The sequence below is a fragment of the Thalassophryne amazonica genome, chromosome 7, assembly GCF_902500255.1.
Source record: "Thalassophryne amazonica chromosome 7, fThaAma1.1, whole genome shotgun sequence".
NCBI lineage: Eukaryota > Metazoa > Chordata > Actinopteri > Batrachoidiformes > Batrachoididae > Thalassophryne > Thalassophryne amazonica.
In genome coordinates, this window is record NC_047109.1 from 33,317,764 (window position 1) to 33,336,330 (window position 18,567).

Sequence of the window (18,567 nt, forward strand, 5' to 3'; positions counted from 1 at the left end):
AAGATGTCATTAACCAATGCTTGGAACGTCGCGGGCGCATTGGTGAGGCCGAACGGCATGACCAGGTACTCAAAGTGACCTAACGGGGTGTTAAATGCTGTCTTCCACTCGTCTCCCTCCCGGATCCGAACCAGGTGATAAGCATTCCTAAGATCCAATTTCGTGAAAATTTGGGCTCCATGCAGGGGCGTGAACACTGAATCCAACAAAGGTAACGGGTATCGGTTGCGAACCGTAATCTCGTTCAGCCCTCTGTAATCAATGCATGGACGGAGTCCGCCATCCTTCTTGCCCACAAAAAAGAAACCAGCACCCATCGGGGAGGTGGAGTTCTGGATCAACCCGGCTGCTAACGAGTCCCGGATGTAGGTCTCCATTGATTCACGTTCCGGACGTGAGAGGTTGTACAGCCTGCTGGATGGGTACTCAGCGCCCGGTATCAAATCAATGGCACAATCGTACGGACGGTGCGGGGGCAGCGTGAGTGCCAGATCCTTGCTGAAGACGTCAGCAAGGTCGTAGTACTCGGCCGGCACCGCCGTCAGATTGGGGGGGACTAAAACCTCCTCCTTAGCAGTCACACCGGGTGGAACCGAGGATCCTAAACACTCCCGGTGGCAGGTTTCGCTCCACTGAACCACAACCCCAGACGACCAGTCAATCCGGGGATTGTGTTTTAACACCCATGGAAAACCCAAAATCACTCGGGAGGTAGAAGGTGTTACATAAAACACAATCTCCTCCCTGTGATTCCCAGACACCACCAATGTCACTGGCTGTGTCTGGTGTGTGATTAGTGGAAGAAGGGTGCCATCTAGTGCCCGCACCGACAATGGTGACGGTAAGGCCACTAGAGGGAGCCCAACCTCCTTTGTCCATCTGCTATCCAGCAGATTCCCCTCCGACCCCGTGTCCACCACTGCTGGGGCGTGAAGGGTTAGATCCCCACTTAGGATCGTGACTGGGATTCATGCAGATCGTCGGGGTTTCCCCACGTGGGTGTTGTGACCCACCCTTAGCCCAGTCTCTAAGGACGAGTGCTGTTGTTTTGACCATTTGGGGCATTTTCTCTGTATGTGCTCGGTAGAGCTGCAGAGAAAACACTCTCCACGGATCAGCCTCCTTTGTCTCTGATCTGATCGTTTTTTGGCCCTGCTCGTTTCCATAGCAACGTCAGCAGGGGGAGCTGTTGTCACGTGGAGAGCCCTGGCAGTGGAGCGTGGGGAAGTCGGCTTCCTTTCGGACCCGGGAGGAAGAGGGACGGCTTGTGCCTGGCCACGCCCCTCGTCTCGTTCCCGTCTGTGTTCCGTTAATCGGTTGTCTAACCATATAACCAGGTCGATAAGCCCATCTAAATCCCGCGGCTCGTCCTTCGCCACTAGGTGCTCCTTAAGGACCAGAAACAGTCCGTTTACAAAGGCGGCGCGGAGCGCAACAGCATTCCAGCCGGCTCGTGCTGCCGCGATGCGGAAGTCGACTGCATACTTCGCTGCGCTCCGACGCCCCTGCCGTATCGACAGCAGCACACTTGAAGCGGTCTCGCCTCTATGAGGGTGGTCGAACACCTGTCGGAACTCCCTCACAAACTCAGTATAAACCGTTAGGAGCCGTGAATTCTGCTCCCAAAGTGCCGTAGCCCAGGCGCGTGCCTCTCCTCGAAGCAAATTGATCACATAAGCCACCAGGCTGGTGTCTGCTGCGTACATGATGGGACGCTGTGAAAAGACGAGCGAGCACTGCATCAAGAAGTCCGCGCACGTCTCCACACAGCCTCCGTATGGCTCCGGAGGACTTATGTATGCTTCAGGGGAAGGTGGGGGGGTTCGTTGAACGACCAGCGGAATGTCTGTTTCTGGCACACGGTCAGCAGGAGGAGGTGCTGCAGCAGCGCCCTGAGCACGCGCTTCCACCTGGGCGGTGAGAGCCTCCATCCTACGATTGAGAACACTGCTCTGCTCGGTAATTAAGTCCAACCGAGCGGTAAAGGCGGTTAAGATGTGCTGCAGCTCACCCAACACGCCTCCTGCTGGCACCTGTGCACCTCGCTCTCCCATTGGCTGTTCAAGCGATGGATGACGCCCCTCGGGATCCATGACGCTGGCCGAGAAATCCTGTTGTGAAAGTGTCGTGACACGGACCCACAACAGGGGGCGTTAATGAACGGACAATGGATAAGCCAAAAAGTAACAATTTAATGTTGTGAATCACACAATGACGTACAGACAATAACAATACAGTGACTGTCAATCATACACCAGGTGACGTGTGGGCTGGCTTGACGATAGAAGACGCCTGGCGAGAGAAAAGCCGGATCCACACAGCTTCCACCGCCAACGGAGCTGAAGAACACCGGAGCCGCCAAGCCCTGGGCCCCAGGTGGCCGCTGTCTTCAGCAGTCAGACCCGGTACTGCTGGCAGAGAACAGAGACAGTCCAGATGAGTGTGAGGTCGCACACTCAGTAATCCCACAGTCTGTATTCAGTAAAGGAGGGAGAACCTCCACCTCCAATCACACACTCGTGCAGCTCCTGTCTAACCACTTATCTGGTTGGAGTGTGAAGCGAAGCCGTCGCTGATCACACCAAACGCCAATCCCACAGATAAGGACACACCACAGGAAAAACGGCTGCAAAGAAGCACAGATTATTACTCAATGTTTTGAGTCAGCAGAGAAAGTTACCTGATTGGTAGTTGATTTCTCAGCGAGGAGGTGGAGTTGCAGTCCGGCCTTTATGGTGATGGTGATGAGATGAATGAGTGACAGCTGGTGCTGAGGATGAGTGACAGCTGTCACTCCCAGTGGCTCCGACGCCCTCTCGTGCTTGAAGGCCGCACTCCAAGCAGGGCGCCATCTGGTGGTGGTGGGCCAGCAGTACCTCCTCTTCAGCGGCCCACACAACAGTTTAGTGTTTAAATATTTTTATTTGTCCCAATCAGGAACATTTGCTGTGCAGACAACCAAACTTCCATTGATGAGCTGAACACCACGAAGTCCAGTCGAAAGAAAACATCTCTGCTCTTCAAATAAGGACAAAAGTGTCTTCAGCAACACCACCAGAGTTCAAAGCTGCAGAAGAGACCTTCATCTGGTCCCGAGAATCCAGCATAACATCACCTGCTTCTAAATAAAAGGCTCTTTCAACAGCAACTATTTTCTTATTTTTTAAAAAGCTGCTTCATTTTATATTTTAACAATAAATGAATGGATCATTAAAAATGTCCATGAAATCAAAGTCAAAAGACATTTGCACAAGTAGAAGCTGTCCACTTATTGTGCTCAAATTCATATTTTAGAAATGACTCTGTCCTGGTAACAACATTAAAGGCAATTACATATTTTGGCGAAATTACAAGTTGAAATGACCATTAAAAAAAATCATCATGAGGTTTATGTCACAGAAATCCTACTTTACAATCACACTGCAGTCATTGTTAAATTATTTCCTGTTGCATTTATAATAAACATTTGTATTTATTTAGTGTCTGTTTTTCTGGTTGAAATGAGATATAAATAATCTACCAGACTTAAAAAACGTACAAATTTCCATGTTATTTTATCTAAAAATAAATGTCTGAGGTTGCTTATGTTAAACAAGAAATTATCTAATCTGAAATCACAGGTGGTTTTCATTTACAGATGAAAGGTTTCTAAAGAACCATTTATTGATTTATTTAGCAATTTTAATTACAAGTGTTCTAAATTTTTTAACAGTAATCAGAAATTCTGAGGTAATAAACAACAACAACAAAAAAACATTTCCAAGGATTTTTCTTCAGAAAACGGCCACATAAATGAGCAGTCCTGTGACACGTATGCTTTTGTACAGATCAGTTGTTTCTGTACCGTCCGTTTTGTAGAGATCAGTGGTTTCTGCCACAAGTCTTTCGTGTTTTGGCCCGACGAGTCATTCCTATTGGACAACGTAAAGGTATGTGACAGCTCAGAATATCGAAAGTTGGATTGGATTGAACTTTTGACTTGGCAATGCGCCTGATTGAAAATAATGCTTTTTAGACCAATTTTTGACGCATCTGACGTATTCAGCGTGAAAGGCCCATTAGGCTAAGATTCCTAAGTTAGGAGCTCTTTGAGAAGACTTTGAGATGCTTCGTGCATACGGACCTTGGGGTTTAGGCTTGTGCTTTCTATTTGAAGCAAGCTTAACTGCACTGATGTTGGCAGCACCAGTTTGTGATGGTAACGTTTTGTTACTTTCCTCGAACAAACTGTGTATCCGGCAAACTGAAATGGCTTTGACAAGCGTCAGCTCAATATCTCTTAACAGAACTTTTCCTCAAAGTGTCACTAGCAACGCCACACACAATGTGGTCACAGATTAGCTCTTCAGTCAGATCTCCAAAGTGGCAACATTCAGCCTTAATCCTCAAGCCACTGATAAATGATTCCATACTCTCACCTTGTTTTCTGGTATGAAATCTGTGTCTTTCCATCTTCCTGTTATTTTGGGGCTTGCCAGTTTCACTAAACTTTTTCTTTAAACACTCTGGGTCCTCACAAGATTCAGATGGGTTGATAATCCTTCTATCCGCTCCAGGTGCATGCATTTCTGCAGCGTCGACAAAGAAACGCTCTCTTTCCATGGCTTCTGGGCCAGCAATGTTGAGAAGGATATAAGTTTTAGTCTTCGCTGATTTGTTGGAGTGTGCAGCGGCAATAAAAATGCCATATTCCCTCGTAAAACCATGCCAATGCTCGTGACATATTCATCAAAAATAAGAGGGTCAGGCCTGAGAAAACACTCATTTTGTCAGAAAAAACATTCTCCATAGCTGGGAGCTACGCTAGCTCAGTCTGATGCAACAGGTCATCTGACGATGGAAGAACAGTACTCACTGGCAGAGAGGAGTCCATACTCACTTCTGACACCATGTAGATGTTTGCTTATTGAGTTGGTATGAGTCAAGAATCACACACCTGATATATGTGACTGTCTTCATTTTGACCACCGCTAAGGGTCCTATCTCACAGGGCGCAACTGTTGGAGACCAAACATACAAATAGGCAACAATGTTGCAATTGGTATCTCACTGAAGTGGCCACTCACAGCTGAAACAATGACACATTTGCACACAAAGTGTTCAGCTCTTATTATCATACTATTATCTATGTGAATAGACTTTGGAAATCCCCCCACTCTTCCTGATAATGGCAAAATAAAATAAATAATAAATAAATAAATGATTGTTATAAAGGTGGCACAGCAGCTTAGTGGTTAGCACTGGGACCTCACACCAAGAAGGTCGCAGGATCACTTCCTGCCCTTTCTGTGTGGAGTTTGCATGTTCTTCTTGTGTGTTGCATTTAGCTTCTGTCTCATTTTTATGGATATGCATCTTAGAAAGTCTTGGTTTGAAACCTTTACCTCATCTTGGAAAACCTGAGGGTCTGGGTGGCTGTCTGTGTTGAACCGGGATATTCCATCATTGTGCTGTGATCCTGTTTTAACTGTGACAAATTTTTGTTTTATTTATTTGTGTAGCTTAGTGGTTAGCACTGTGGCCTCACAGCAAAAATGTTGTGGGATTACTTCCCATCTGTGTGTAGTTTGTACATTCTCTGTGTGTTTCCCTGGGAAATCAACATACAAATAAACAGTGGTGATCACATAAACTCATTGGTGGAGGAAATGAGCTGCTCCAACCCCTGGTGTTTAAATATGAAGCCAACGCAGAAGTGCCACATGCTGGTTGTTGAATGGCCACTGGAGGCTGGCTCCTTAAGTGAGTCAGTTCCCATAGACCCCCATGTTAAAATCTCCAACGTTACAGCAGCAATAAACTTGCTTAAAGCCTGTTAAAAACAATTGTTTTGGTCTCTGTGTCAGGAACTGTGATGACATGGCACGACAGACAGGCGGACACAAATGCAGACTCATGGCTTAGAGGTGGGAATTAGAAAAAGGATTAATCACAAAACTGAGTGAGGTCGATACACTGGGTGACAAGCAGGCAGGCGGAGGTACAGACGGTTGTGAGGCGGTGGCGTGGTCAGTAACAACCAGAGTTCAAGCACGGGCAAACAGGTGTATTGGAGGAGGCAAAAAAACAGTCAAAAACAAGCAGAGTTCAGGTACAGAGAAGCAGGTTAACTGGCTCAGACAAAAGGCAAGGTCAGAAACAGGCGAAGGTCATACACAACAAGAAAACAGACTATCGCAGAAAAAACACGAGAGGCTTGGAACAAGGCAATATGCACAACGAACTATCAGTGAACTGTGGAAAACAAGAGGTTTAAAAGCAGAGGTTAATCAGGGTGTGATTAGATGCAGGTGCAGGGAAGAAGGTGTGGCTGGACGAGACGAGTGGAGTGACAGGTGGGCGTGTCAGACAAAAGCAGCAAAAAGGAAAGTGACAGTGACAGAACAAATGTTAAACAATTAGGAAATAATGATACCTAAAATACAAATGTGAGAGAAACAGAATAAACAAATGAAAAAGTAGAAACAGAACAATAGAAAATTAAAGGCTGGATCTAAACTAGAGGAGAACTCAACGTGTGTAACAGAAAAACCAGAGGGACTAATGTGCTCAAAACAGAGTGACTGAATAACCAGAAAATAAAGGACGAAGACTAAACTAGAACAGAACTCAATAAGTGGCTGAAGTGTAACAGATAATCCTCAAAACCTAATGTGAAAACACAGAATGACTAAATAAAAAGCAGAGACTAAACCTGATTAGAACTTAACGTGGCTGAAGAATAACAGATAATATAACCAAGACTAATAGGGGAAGAAACAGAATATAAACACTCATGGCCGGACAGAAGGACAAAAAGAGGGAAACAGATGAAGACTGGGGGACAAAACCTGATTCTGGGCAGGTCCAGGGCCAAAGCATGACACTCTATAGCTGTTAGTTTTAGCTTATTTGGTAACTCCAAGATGCCAGTGGGTTCTGGCTTTATTCACTCCACCCAGGTCAGGCTGCTTACCCATGTTCCACCTCATTAAGCATTTATAGTTTGGTCTTAAGTTAGGGGGAGTCAGACATTGCCAAGATGACGACATTTGGAAACACTGAATTTGAACTTCAAGGTAGCTCTTCAGAAAACCTGTAGGTGGCGTTACAGAGGGTTTGTCACGCATATGTACAGACTGTGAGAATAAACAAATGAAACACATGTCAATAATTTGTTTTGTTTTTTTCATCCAAACATTGATTCTGTCCTGACTTCAGCCTCCTGGTTATTTTAGATTTAGAGGAACATCTTCTCATTGTGACTGAAGTTTTCTTCCAATGTTCCATTTTATTGTCGTTCTTCCACTCAGAGCTTTTCTTTCTCCTCCAGGTTTGACCAAAGCAGTCGGAATACTGCCAGATGATCCTCTGACTGCAGCTGTGGGAGACACAGTGACGTTCAGCACAACACTGAATCCATCACAGACACAGATTACATACATCAACTGGATAAAGGATTCTACATCTGTAGTAACATACAGTGAGGGAGGAACCATTCCAGGTCCAGATTATAGAGACAGAATCACCCTCTCTCCAAACAGTGCAGCTCTGGAGCTCAGGAGTGTGACTTTGAAGGACAGTGGAGTTTATAAAATTGACATAGAAAACAATGGAACACGGCATGTAGACAATAGAACATTGGATGTTTACGGTGAGCTGATGTTTAAATGCTGTTTCATCATTTTCAGTTTCCTGTTTCTGTCTGTTCCACTTGTTTTGTCTGAACACCAACATCAAACCTTTCTGTTCATTTATCTGCAGTCCGAGTGTCTGATGTCGTGGCTGTTTCAAACGCCACACAGCTGGTGGAGTTCAGCAGCTCCGTCAGTCTGACCTGCACCTCCTCTGGCTCCGCCCTCTCTTTCCTCTGGCTGAACGTCACCTCAGAGGTCACAGACAGTGACAGAGTTCAGATCACTGATGGAGGGTCCACTCTCATCATCACCACTGTGACCCGCTACGACCACGGACCGTTCACGTGTCACGTGTCCAATCCTGTCAGTAACGGCTCCAGCAATCAACTAAATTTGTCCATCAGCTGTGAGTTACTAACGTGCACGCTCACACTCCACATGTGACAAAGATCTTCACAATTACAACTGAAGTTTAAAGCTTCATAAGGAGAGTTCTTTTCCTCAGGACCTTTTTGAATAATGTTCTATGTTCACAAAATCAGCTGAAGTCAACTGGGTCAGACTTTAAGATTTTGTTTATCTTTTTAAAGCTTGGCAGTTTCATCCATCCATTTTCTATACTCTATTACTCCAGTTAAGTGTCACACGGGGGCTGGAGCCTATCCCAGCAGTCACAGGGTGTGAGGCAGAGTACAGCCTGGACAGGACGGAGTCTATTGCAGAGCCACACACAGACACATTCACACCTATGGTTAGTGAAGCTAGGCAACTGCAGAGTTAAATTAACACTGCAACCAGCAGTCAGTTTAGAGTCAATAGTTCACCTACCTGTATGTTTTTGGAAGAGGGAGGAAGCTGGAGCACTTACAAACTCCACACAGAAAGGACCAGGGGCCTCATGTACAAAGACGTGGATTTCCTACTGAAACATGGTGTACGCTAAAACCCAGAAACTGGTGTAAGCACAAAAATATCCAGATGTATCAAAGTGTGCATAGGGATGGATCCACGCACATACATGCCGCTGAATGTGGAATGTGAATAGGCCCTGGGAGTTGGGGTTTCCCCTCTGTCAAATCAGTCAGTATGAACACAGAAAAGAAATCATAGCGAGTGTGAGCTACAGATGATGTGGAGACATGCAGGGATAGTTTATTTGGGACCAGTGTTGCCACAGTTAGTTTGATAAAGTAATCCAATTACTGATTACTGATAACTCCTTGAAAAAGTAACTAAGTTAGATTACTAGTTACTTCTTAGTTACTTTCCCCAGCTGCCGACAACAACCCTCTGCCACCTCAACATGACAATGATACTTGTTTTGCCAAAACTCACTTTATAGTCACTCTTTCTTGACTTCAATGAAAATAAATACTTGTTTTATAAAAGTAAAATAAAGACCTCTTTCTTGACCTCATATTTAACTGTTGACAGCACTGTAACAGTAAAACTTGCAATTTCTAACCTACATTGTTTATAAATGTAACTATTAAATTCTTTCTAACATTTAAATTCTCTCTAAACATTTTACTTGTCAAAATTATTATTATTATAAGTAGTATTAGTAGTTGTAGTAAAAAACGGCTTCATCTAGGGGTGTTGTGGGGGTGGGAGCACATCCCTGCCCCACGCCCACATTCCATCTGGATTCGCCCCTGCTTTGGCGTTTGAGCACAAAGAATGGATAACATTTATTTATGCAGAAAACATGACCAGATTTACAGGTAAGAAAGTTTTATTGCGTTTTCACATCATGTGGTCCTCAGAAAGAGAGTTTAGGTGCATTTGAGTGGAAAATAGTGTTAGTTGTTGACGTGTCGCGGAGGATCAGCTGTTTTTAGCAGCAGATACTGAGCGGCTCAGCTCAGAATTCTAAATAAAGGAGAAAAAAGCATAAAAATGTCTTTGTAAAGCTCAGTGCAGGTGTGCTGTTGTTGCCTTTAAGGTAAGGACGAGTCGTAGCTGCTGCAAAAAACCGTGGATGAAAAGCTCACAGCTCGCTTAAAGTGGGCAGTTCAGTCGAACCCCGACCTCCTGCCCACAGACCAAGTTTAATGCTGCTATCGACCCACAATGCAAAAATAATAGTAACGCACAGTGACTTGGAGAAGTAACTTTAATCTGATTACTGTTTTGGAAAGATTAACGCGTTAGATTACTCGTTACTAAAAAAAGCGGTCAGATTAGAGTAACGCGTTACCGGCATCACTGTTTGGGACCCTAGCTGTCAAACGGAATACATATGAAACAGTAAAAGAGTAGTGGGAGTGTGTGTGTGAAGCTGCAACACTGTGGGCTCAGTGCAGCGTGCACACACACACACACACACACACACACACACACACTGAAGTAAGACATGTGAGGGGCACCGCAGTTGACAGTGTGTGACATTCTCAACATTACACACATGCTTATTGACAAATACTGAACACAGGAGACTATTGTGGGCCTGTTAAGAAGCTCTAGAGCAGGGCCGGCCCAAGCCTTTATGGGGCCTTAAGCAGAATTTCATTTGGGGGCCCCCCTACCATCACCTGAGCACCAGATGCCTCATTATTCCATAGGCTACACTGTTATGTGTGTAACGTACCCACAATCATTAGCATTATTTGTAATTATCTTACATCATACAGGTGTCATTCTTGTTTTTAACCTTAAAGGGGTAGCAAACTCATAAATATGTTTTAATTAACTTCTATATACTGAGTGATGTATAAGTATGGCTCATTAATTTAACTATTTGAAAGTAACATCAGCAGGCAGGAGACTGCATTTATAGTAAACACGTTAAATAGTTTAATTTCTTTCAGATGTGCAATGGTGTGCAAAATGTTCAATATCCAAATTAAAAATAGAATCAAATGACATTCACATTATCTTACAGAAAAATAAAGTTGTAATCAAAATTAAATACTTAAATAATAAATACAGTACTTAAATAATCTCCAAAATGAACATAGAAATCCACAACATAACAGCAATGTGTGTGCATAGCAATGCACAAACATTGCACTGGGGGCTATTGCTTTAACTTTGGCCTGCAAACCACTGAGAGCTGAGCTACTTTTCCCCACCTTTTGCACCAAATTAATCTGAGCAGTTGATCGGCCCTGCTGTTTAACTCTAAGTTTTTCTTCGTAAGGAAGACTATCAAATGGCTTCACCAAAATCCGGTCCACAACATTCAAATTGTCTGCCATTATGTGCAGCTTGCTACCTAGCTAGCTCGCTAGCTGGGACTGGCGTGAGGCTAGTGTGAAGTGTGTCCGCCTGTGAGTGCTTTGTGACGGTGGAGGAGCTCAGCAGCACCCGCTGCTCGGTAAGAACAGAAACTGCGATAGAAGTCAGAAAGAGTGATAGAAGTCACAAGCAGCTACAAAAAAAAAAAAAAACCCACCAGAAATAGAAGCTCGATTTGTCGCTAGTCGTTTTTAACAAACAAAATGCTGCTAAGAGGATTAGGAAAGTCTAATCCTAGTTCTATTCAGAAGAGAATGAAAATGCTCCCATGGATGTTTACACCAAAAGATCGCTGATTCGCTCATTTCGCTGTCAGTCAAAAAAGGATTCAGCCTCAGACAGATCATCCAATCATCATGCAGAAGCTGAGCGTCCAGGCCAGCCGAGGCCAGCCCACTGCCCCATAGACCCCAAGACACGCTGAGCGTCCGATGGGCGGGACAAAGCCCAGCATTTATCCAATGACTCGTCTCGTTTCGTTGCATGCTTTGTGTCGCTACACTGTTTAAAGCACTATGAAGCTGCGGGTTTGAGTGAGAGGAAAGCCGCATCGTTCCCAGTGATAAGAAGCTGATTCTGAACAAAAGTTGAGCACGTTGTAGCGCATATTTAGTCAATGTCATGTACACACAACAGTATATATTTGATCACTTATTTTCTGACATTTTAGGGGAAGCTGAGCTTCCCCTGCAATCTTAGAGCAATTGCCTCTGACTTTAAGACACCTAAAGCACTTTACAATAAACGAACGGACCATTTCACAATTAATGACAACAAAAATTGTAATATTGGACATGCAAACCTACCTTTGTCTTGTTGTTTTTTTCGTCTTCCAACTTCTTCTTTTTTCTTTTCTCCGCTCCAGAGGGATAATTTCTTTTCTGAGACATGACTTGCACTCACTTCATTCCTCACGATTAGTCATCGACCACCTGACCCAAGCGGTGCATCTAAATTTGCCCAACGGTGGCAGCAGCCAACAGGAGGCATCAATTAACCTAGTATTGGTATTTTGTCAAAATGAATTTATTTTTTTCGGGTGTAATACAATTTCGTTTAAATTATTCAATATTATTTTAATTTCATGTATATATTTACTTTTTATCACAACGTCTCGGTGCTCTTGGGGCCCCCTGGTGGCGTGGAGGCCTTAAGCGACTGTGTAGTTGGTGTATGCCTTGGGCCGGCTCTGCTCTAGAGTCTATATTTTCACCATCAAGAAACAAACAAAGTTAAAAATAAAATAATACAACTAATAATAATGACAACAAACATATCTGAATCTGCAAATGCCCAAATGTGCCCGCACTGGTCGGAACAATTACATGAATAAACTATTTCCTCATGAAGCAGCCACCCATCGCGTACTGTGCCACACGGGGCAAGAAGTGCGAGGTGGGGTAACCGTTATGGTTATGGTTATGCTGCGTTTACACATAACGACAAGTCACGAATGCTAGGAAGTATACATTCTTGGCCGCTGATCACGAATGTGATGATTTGAGGCAGAGGCATCAGGCATCCTCAGGAACTGCTGCAACCTGTTACCACGTGTTACTATTAATGGCATGTGTTGCTGGAGAATTATCAGGAACCATTACGCACAGTCAAGAATAATGTTCCGCGCTATGCACGCTGTTTTGCGCTGTTCTGTGCGATTGTGCGTAACAAAGCATCGTTACGTTCTGTCACATTGTGAATGAGGCAGATTGTCTCCACACACACCCCCATATTCATGCATCAGTTGCTGAACAATTCAGATCGCTCCAGTTTGCTCCTCAAAATCCACAACAGAACTTTGTGACTGCATGCTTAGTTGGGCTCGGTGCCATGGAGTGGCGCAGAGAGGAGGAGGAGATGGAGAGAGCCAGATGTGTGGCTCCATGCGGCTCTCATCTCACGCGTTTTCCCAAACATCAGGCACAGCAGCAGTAGCAGCAGGTGGAAGACCTGCAGGAGTGCGCTGATAAGCATTGGAACAAGACTTTTAGCTGACTTGGCATCACTATCCTTCTTCAGCATACTGCAGCAATGAAACTGAATGCGGTGCAGCAGGGTTTCATTTTGCGCATGTCAGAGAAGAACGCTGTCATGCTCTATTAAGGATCACCACTAATCAAGACGAATCAACATGCTTAGTTGCGACCTCCATGACATGAGGCGAAATGAGGGTGGTGCGTGACATTTGTGGAAGACTTTTGACAGCCAAAAAACATGCTCCAAGAAAATCATGAATACCATGCACCAACACGCACTATTAAGAAACCTATTCAGAGGCGTTAAGTCACGTTAAGAATGTCAGAAATATGCCAAGAATGACGCAAATATGACATTCAAAATGCGTCCTGCCTATGTGTAAACACAGCATTATGCCGCATTCACACCGGACGCCACAAATTCGCATCCCTTGCCTGTGATGGACGCGCCACCATCACCCGGTGTGTCGCTCTCCTTGAGCCACATTCACACTGGATGCCACGCAACGCCACAAATTCATTATTTGCTGCAGGAGCTGCATCTGGATGACAGCCGCTTTCAGCAGTACTTCTGCCTCTCCAGGACCCAGTTTGAGGACCTCCTGTCCTGTTCGCACACACACGTGAACAATTAAAAAAAAACAAAACTGTCTACCGCTGCAGTTCCTCGCTCTCCCCTCAAACTCTGTCATAATTGTGTTATAAACCAGTCACCATTTGTTTTACTATACATCTGTGTAGTTAATAAAATTATCTTCACGGACGATTCATTCACGCACACGTGAAAAAAAAAACTGGCTGCTGCTGCTGCGATGCTGCTGCTCACTCTCCCCTCAAACTCTGTCATAATTGTGTTATAAACCAGTCACCATTTGTTTTATTATACATCTGTGTAGTTAATAAAATTTTCTTCACAGTGGATTCATTCGCGCGTGCCCTTGAAAAAAAACTGGCTGCTGCAGTGCTGCTGCTCACTCTCCCCTCAAACTCTGTCATAATTCTGTTATAAACCAGTCACCATTTATTTTATTATACATCTGTGTAGTTAACAAAATTATCTTCACAGATGATTTGTTCGTGCGCGCACATGGAAAAAAAACTGGCTGCTGCTCACTCTCCCCTAAAACTCTGTCATAATTGTGAAATAAAGGACAAAAGGGACATAAGTCCTGCTCACAGGCTGGCTGCCAGAGACAGGACATGTCCATATCAAGTATAAACTCCAGACAGCTCCAGGTGACTACATATCCAGTCCCTGATTGGTCATTGCAGTGCGACAAGATGAAAAAGTTCAGATTTTTCAACTTGGGGAAGAGGGCAACACGACACAACGTGATATCATGACACAAGCACGAAAATCCCTCAAAATCGCTTTAGTCGCATCACTTTATTCGCGTCCATCGCGTCGCATTGTGTGGCTTGAACTTTTGTGCCGCCACAACGCTTCCTTCCATAGGGATTACATGGCAACCTGTTGCCGCCATAGCTGGCGTGGTGTCCTGTGTGAACGCGGGATTAGGAGAAGGGGTTACGGTTAGAAATAGTAAAATAATAAAACTGCGTCACATAAAACTGAGACTGGACTGCCCCAACCACACTGTTAGTCAGGATGAATGAGTTATGTGTTGAACCAGCCCACCTAGCCACAATGTTAATTAGATGCATTTGCACATCACATATAATTTGAACATTGATAGAATAACAATGTTTCCTATTAAGAAAAACAAATTCATAATATGATGGTGCACATCAGAGACACCATGATAATTTCTTGGTTTCACAGTATTAACGGTTCCCAGCATCATCTCTACGTGTCGCCAGTGGAACAATAGCTGTAGAAACGTACGTACGCCAGCCAGGATTTTTGCGTGACGCACTGCACATTTCCGCGGTCATTTCACTTCTGATATATCTGAACATTCCCATGGAGACGGACGTACGCCACGTTTTTGTGCGTATGCATGCTTTGTACATGAGGCCCGAGGTGGGAAGTGAACCCAGAACCTTCATACTGTGAGGCAACAGTACAAACCACTAAGCCACTGTGCTGCCTTTTGTCAGCTACTCAAATCTTAAATGATTGTTGGCAAAGTTGTATTTCTAAGTTAATTTATCTGTCATATTTATTTATTACATGAACAGACATACTTTCTACATGCAGTCGGAGGCTCTGTGGGACAGAAGTTGAAATATGGATATATATTGACCAGGGGTTTGATTCCTGGTGTGTCCTTCAGACTGCCTGTCTGTTCCACTTGTAGAGGGATTACTCTGTCTTCTACACATTTCTGCAAATAGAAGATTATTGCAGGCAGTGCAGTGACTGTATTGTACACACACGACGGTTTGGTGCACAGAACTGTACACAGACTACACAGTATGACTCATACACAGTATTCATAACTGTAAGTGGTGCTTGTCAAGAGAAATTGTTCTCCTTCCATCTGACCATACGGCAAATACCTTCTGTTAAATGAAAAAAGTTTTTGTCTCACAGTTTTACTGTGGTAGATGGCAGCTCTCTGCTGCTCACAGAGTAAAGACAGTGTGTAAAGATTTAAAGAATTTTCAAAATTGAACTCATACTGAACTGTGACCCTTCTAATAGATACACACTGTACAAACCTGTGACGTTTGTTGCTCATATACTCAACGGCTCTGACATGATATTCATCCCCCTCAAAACACACACACACACACACAAAAAAAAAAATTCAGTTTGCCAACAGGTCTGATAACACGACACTGGAGTTTCACAGGTGGTAATGAAACTGGAACTAAGTGCAGATTAAGTGTGTGTGTGTGGGCAGGAAATGTCGCTTTGCTTCAGGCACCAAATGACCCATAATGCAACTGGTTAAAAGCATCAATACAGAGTGCACTGGATGATATCAGCTCAGGACAGGTGAGGGTTGTGTGCTCAGCTTTTGGCTGATACATTTCAATTGTAATGACACCTTAAAGTGAGTATCACGAGTAAATAAAATGTCAAATAAGCTGACTATTCTAAATAAATAAAAAATTATGAAAATATTGATGTATTTCATTTTATTTTTGGTGCCATATGCTGAGAGAAATTACGTCATAAACATGGGGAAATTAATCTGATTTGACTTGCCTCTGATCAGTTCAAAGGTAAGTGAAATCACCAAAATCATTTATATTCTTCACAGCTTGCTCAGAAACCACAAGCTGTGAGGAATATGAATTTTGGTGACATCATCTCCGGTCACGCCCCTAAAATGAATGTGGGGAAAATGTAATTTTTTATAGTGTGAAATCAGTGTTTTTGTGGACTTTGGCGGTGAATACGCCAAAATGGTTAAAATGTGTATTTTGCAAGGATGGAGTCACATGATTATTGTTGCTTATTAGGTGGTAGATTTTCCAAAGATAATATTTTGAGGAAGAAATCAGAGGGTTTTTTTTAATAGTGCTTCTCAGACAAACAGCAGTAAGCGAAGCCTAGCACAGCGTGAGAATGGTCTTCAAAACATGGTGGATCTAATCATTGATTTTATCCTTTCCTTTTGTGTGGCCATGAGAAAATTCTTAAGGAACCATGTTTCCTCTCCCAAAAGCGTGGAACCGTCCATGTTTGTGGTTTGTGCCACGGCATCGCGTCGCATTACGTCATGCTAAACTAAGTTGCTATGTGAGGGACACTACACTTCTGTGATCACGGGATCGGACACAAATGTGACGAGTGCCCGCTTTTAACAGGACAGCTGGGATGTGAACCAGTTCCCAGCCCTTTGAGTTATTGGCTAAGCTACACGCTAACGGGAGCCCCCAGTGACACCAGCTCACCATCAGGGCTGAAGGAGGGACGATTGTTTTTCTGTGGAGTGCCACAATAACAATAATTCTACATGGCTTTGTGTGTGTGAACACACCAGAAGCGAAATCAGAGACACCACTTTCACATATGTAATTATTATCATTATTTGGTCTTAGTGAGATGTATGCAACATTGTTGTTTTGTTTCGTGTTTTTCCAAACACACCGCAGGTTACAAAGAGGCGGAGACGGCCACCTCCAATTTGTCCCAGTGTCATTTTGAAAATGAAACTAAAATTTCATGGCCCTGCATTTAAATAACAGATGAACCTGCATTGGGATTGATACATTATTCATCTTTATTTCCAACCGAAAACACACACACTTACCCATTATCTGGGGTTCTGACCTGATCCAATGTGTACTTTGACAAAAGCAGGGCATTTCATTTATTATGAAACATGTTTGTGACATGAGTTACTCATCTAGTAAACAAGTGTTCATACTTTGTCATGTTCAGTACTGTTTAGTCCCTTCACAGAATCAGAGAGCAGTTCACTTCAGGGCAGCTTTGACACATCTGCATAGATCTCTGCAACCTTTCTTGCTGCCACATTGTAGCAACTCATGGCATGCATTTGATACTTCTGGAAGAGAAGTCAGAGAGAAAACTGACCCACCTTTCGTCAAAAAAGTGACAGCTGCCAATCAAAATCGGCCACGTCACTAAGCCCCGCCCCCTCTGTGACGTCATAGCCAATCAGAATCGATGACGTCACTATGTCCCGCCCCTAAGCCCCTCCCCTAGTCCCGCCTCCAAGCCCCGCCCCTTATGACGTCACAGCCAATCATAATCGATGACGTCATTATGCCCCGCCCCTAAGCCCCGCCCCTGATCCCGCCTCCGAGCCCCCGCCCCTTATGACGTCACATCCAATCAGAGTCGATGACGTCAGTATGTCCCGCCCCTAAGCCCCGCCCCCGGCTCCTCCCCTAGTTCCGCCCCTGGCTCCTCCCCTAGCCCCACCCCCAAGCTCCTCCCCTAACCCCGGCCAAGCACCGCCTCCAAGCCATACCTCCCCTCCCACCCAGGGTCTAATATTTTAATGTCATTTTATTTCATGAATTAAAGAACGATTAAAAATACCTAGATCTTTTTAATGTATTAAAGAATTAACTAATTCTGAAATAATTAAACATAAATCACTGTCTATTATTTAATGACCCTTTAATATCTTTAATTCTTAAATTATTACGTTTCCTTTTCTGTTTTTTAATTCGTAAATTAAAGAAGGGGAACAAATACCCGTCTCTCTCGGCTGTAAGTCTTTGCAGCAAGACGGTCAAATACCCACGCATAGAGCCGCTCGCGGAAACATGACCCCACGGCTGTAAAACCTGTTGCAGACGCTGTGTGTGTGTGTGTGTGTGTGTGTGTGCGTGTGTGTGTGTGTGTGTGTGGCGGGACACCCGCTGAGCGGAGATGCTGCCCCGAGGTGATGAACCCGAAGAACAATAAACAATGCTCCTTATCACTCACGCCAGATGATGTTTTCTTTTAAGATATTAGCCGATCGATCATGGGGCGCGGGACACCCGCTGAGCGGAGATGCTGCCCCGAGCCCGAACAATAAACAATGCTCCTTATCACTTACGTCCCTGGGAACGAGTCAGCGAGCATTTCCACTACGACCGGTGAAGAGTGAAGATGCCTGGACCCCCAGCTATGGGTATAAAATAGAATAAATTTGCGGAAAAAATCCTGGAAAACCATGTTGTTTAATTAAGTTTTCTTGTCTTCGAGCAGAGTGCGAAAACCGCATCAGCTTTCAGGGTAAGTGATTTAAGTAATCTGTTTTGATAGAAATGAGTGTTTTTAAATGATGCACGCCGTCTGAAACTGTTTTTTTTTTTTTTTTTAGACAAAACCACGCAGACGGTCCAGAGCGCGTTCG

The 18,567-nt window shown here is 44.2% G+C and overlaps 1 protein-coding gene across 1 annotated transcript in view; it reads left to right on the forward strand.

Annotated features, from left to right (window-relative positions):
- LOC117513756 (carcinoembryonic antigen-related cell adhesion molecule 1-like) overlaps positions 1–18,567 on the forward strand; it is a 150,148-nt gene that overhangs the window by 16,104 nt on the left and 115,477 nt on the right. Inside the window, exons 2-3 of the mRNA XM_034173991.1 lie at positions 7,313–7,633; positions 7,744–8,022. Coding sequence (XP_034029882.1) covers positions 7,313–7,633; positions 7,744–8,022 — 600 coding nt within the window. The remainder of the gene's footprint in view (positions 1–7,312; positions 7,634–7,743; positions 8,023–18,567) is intronic.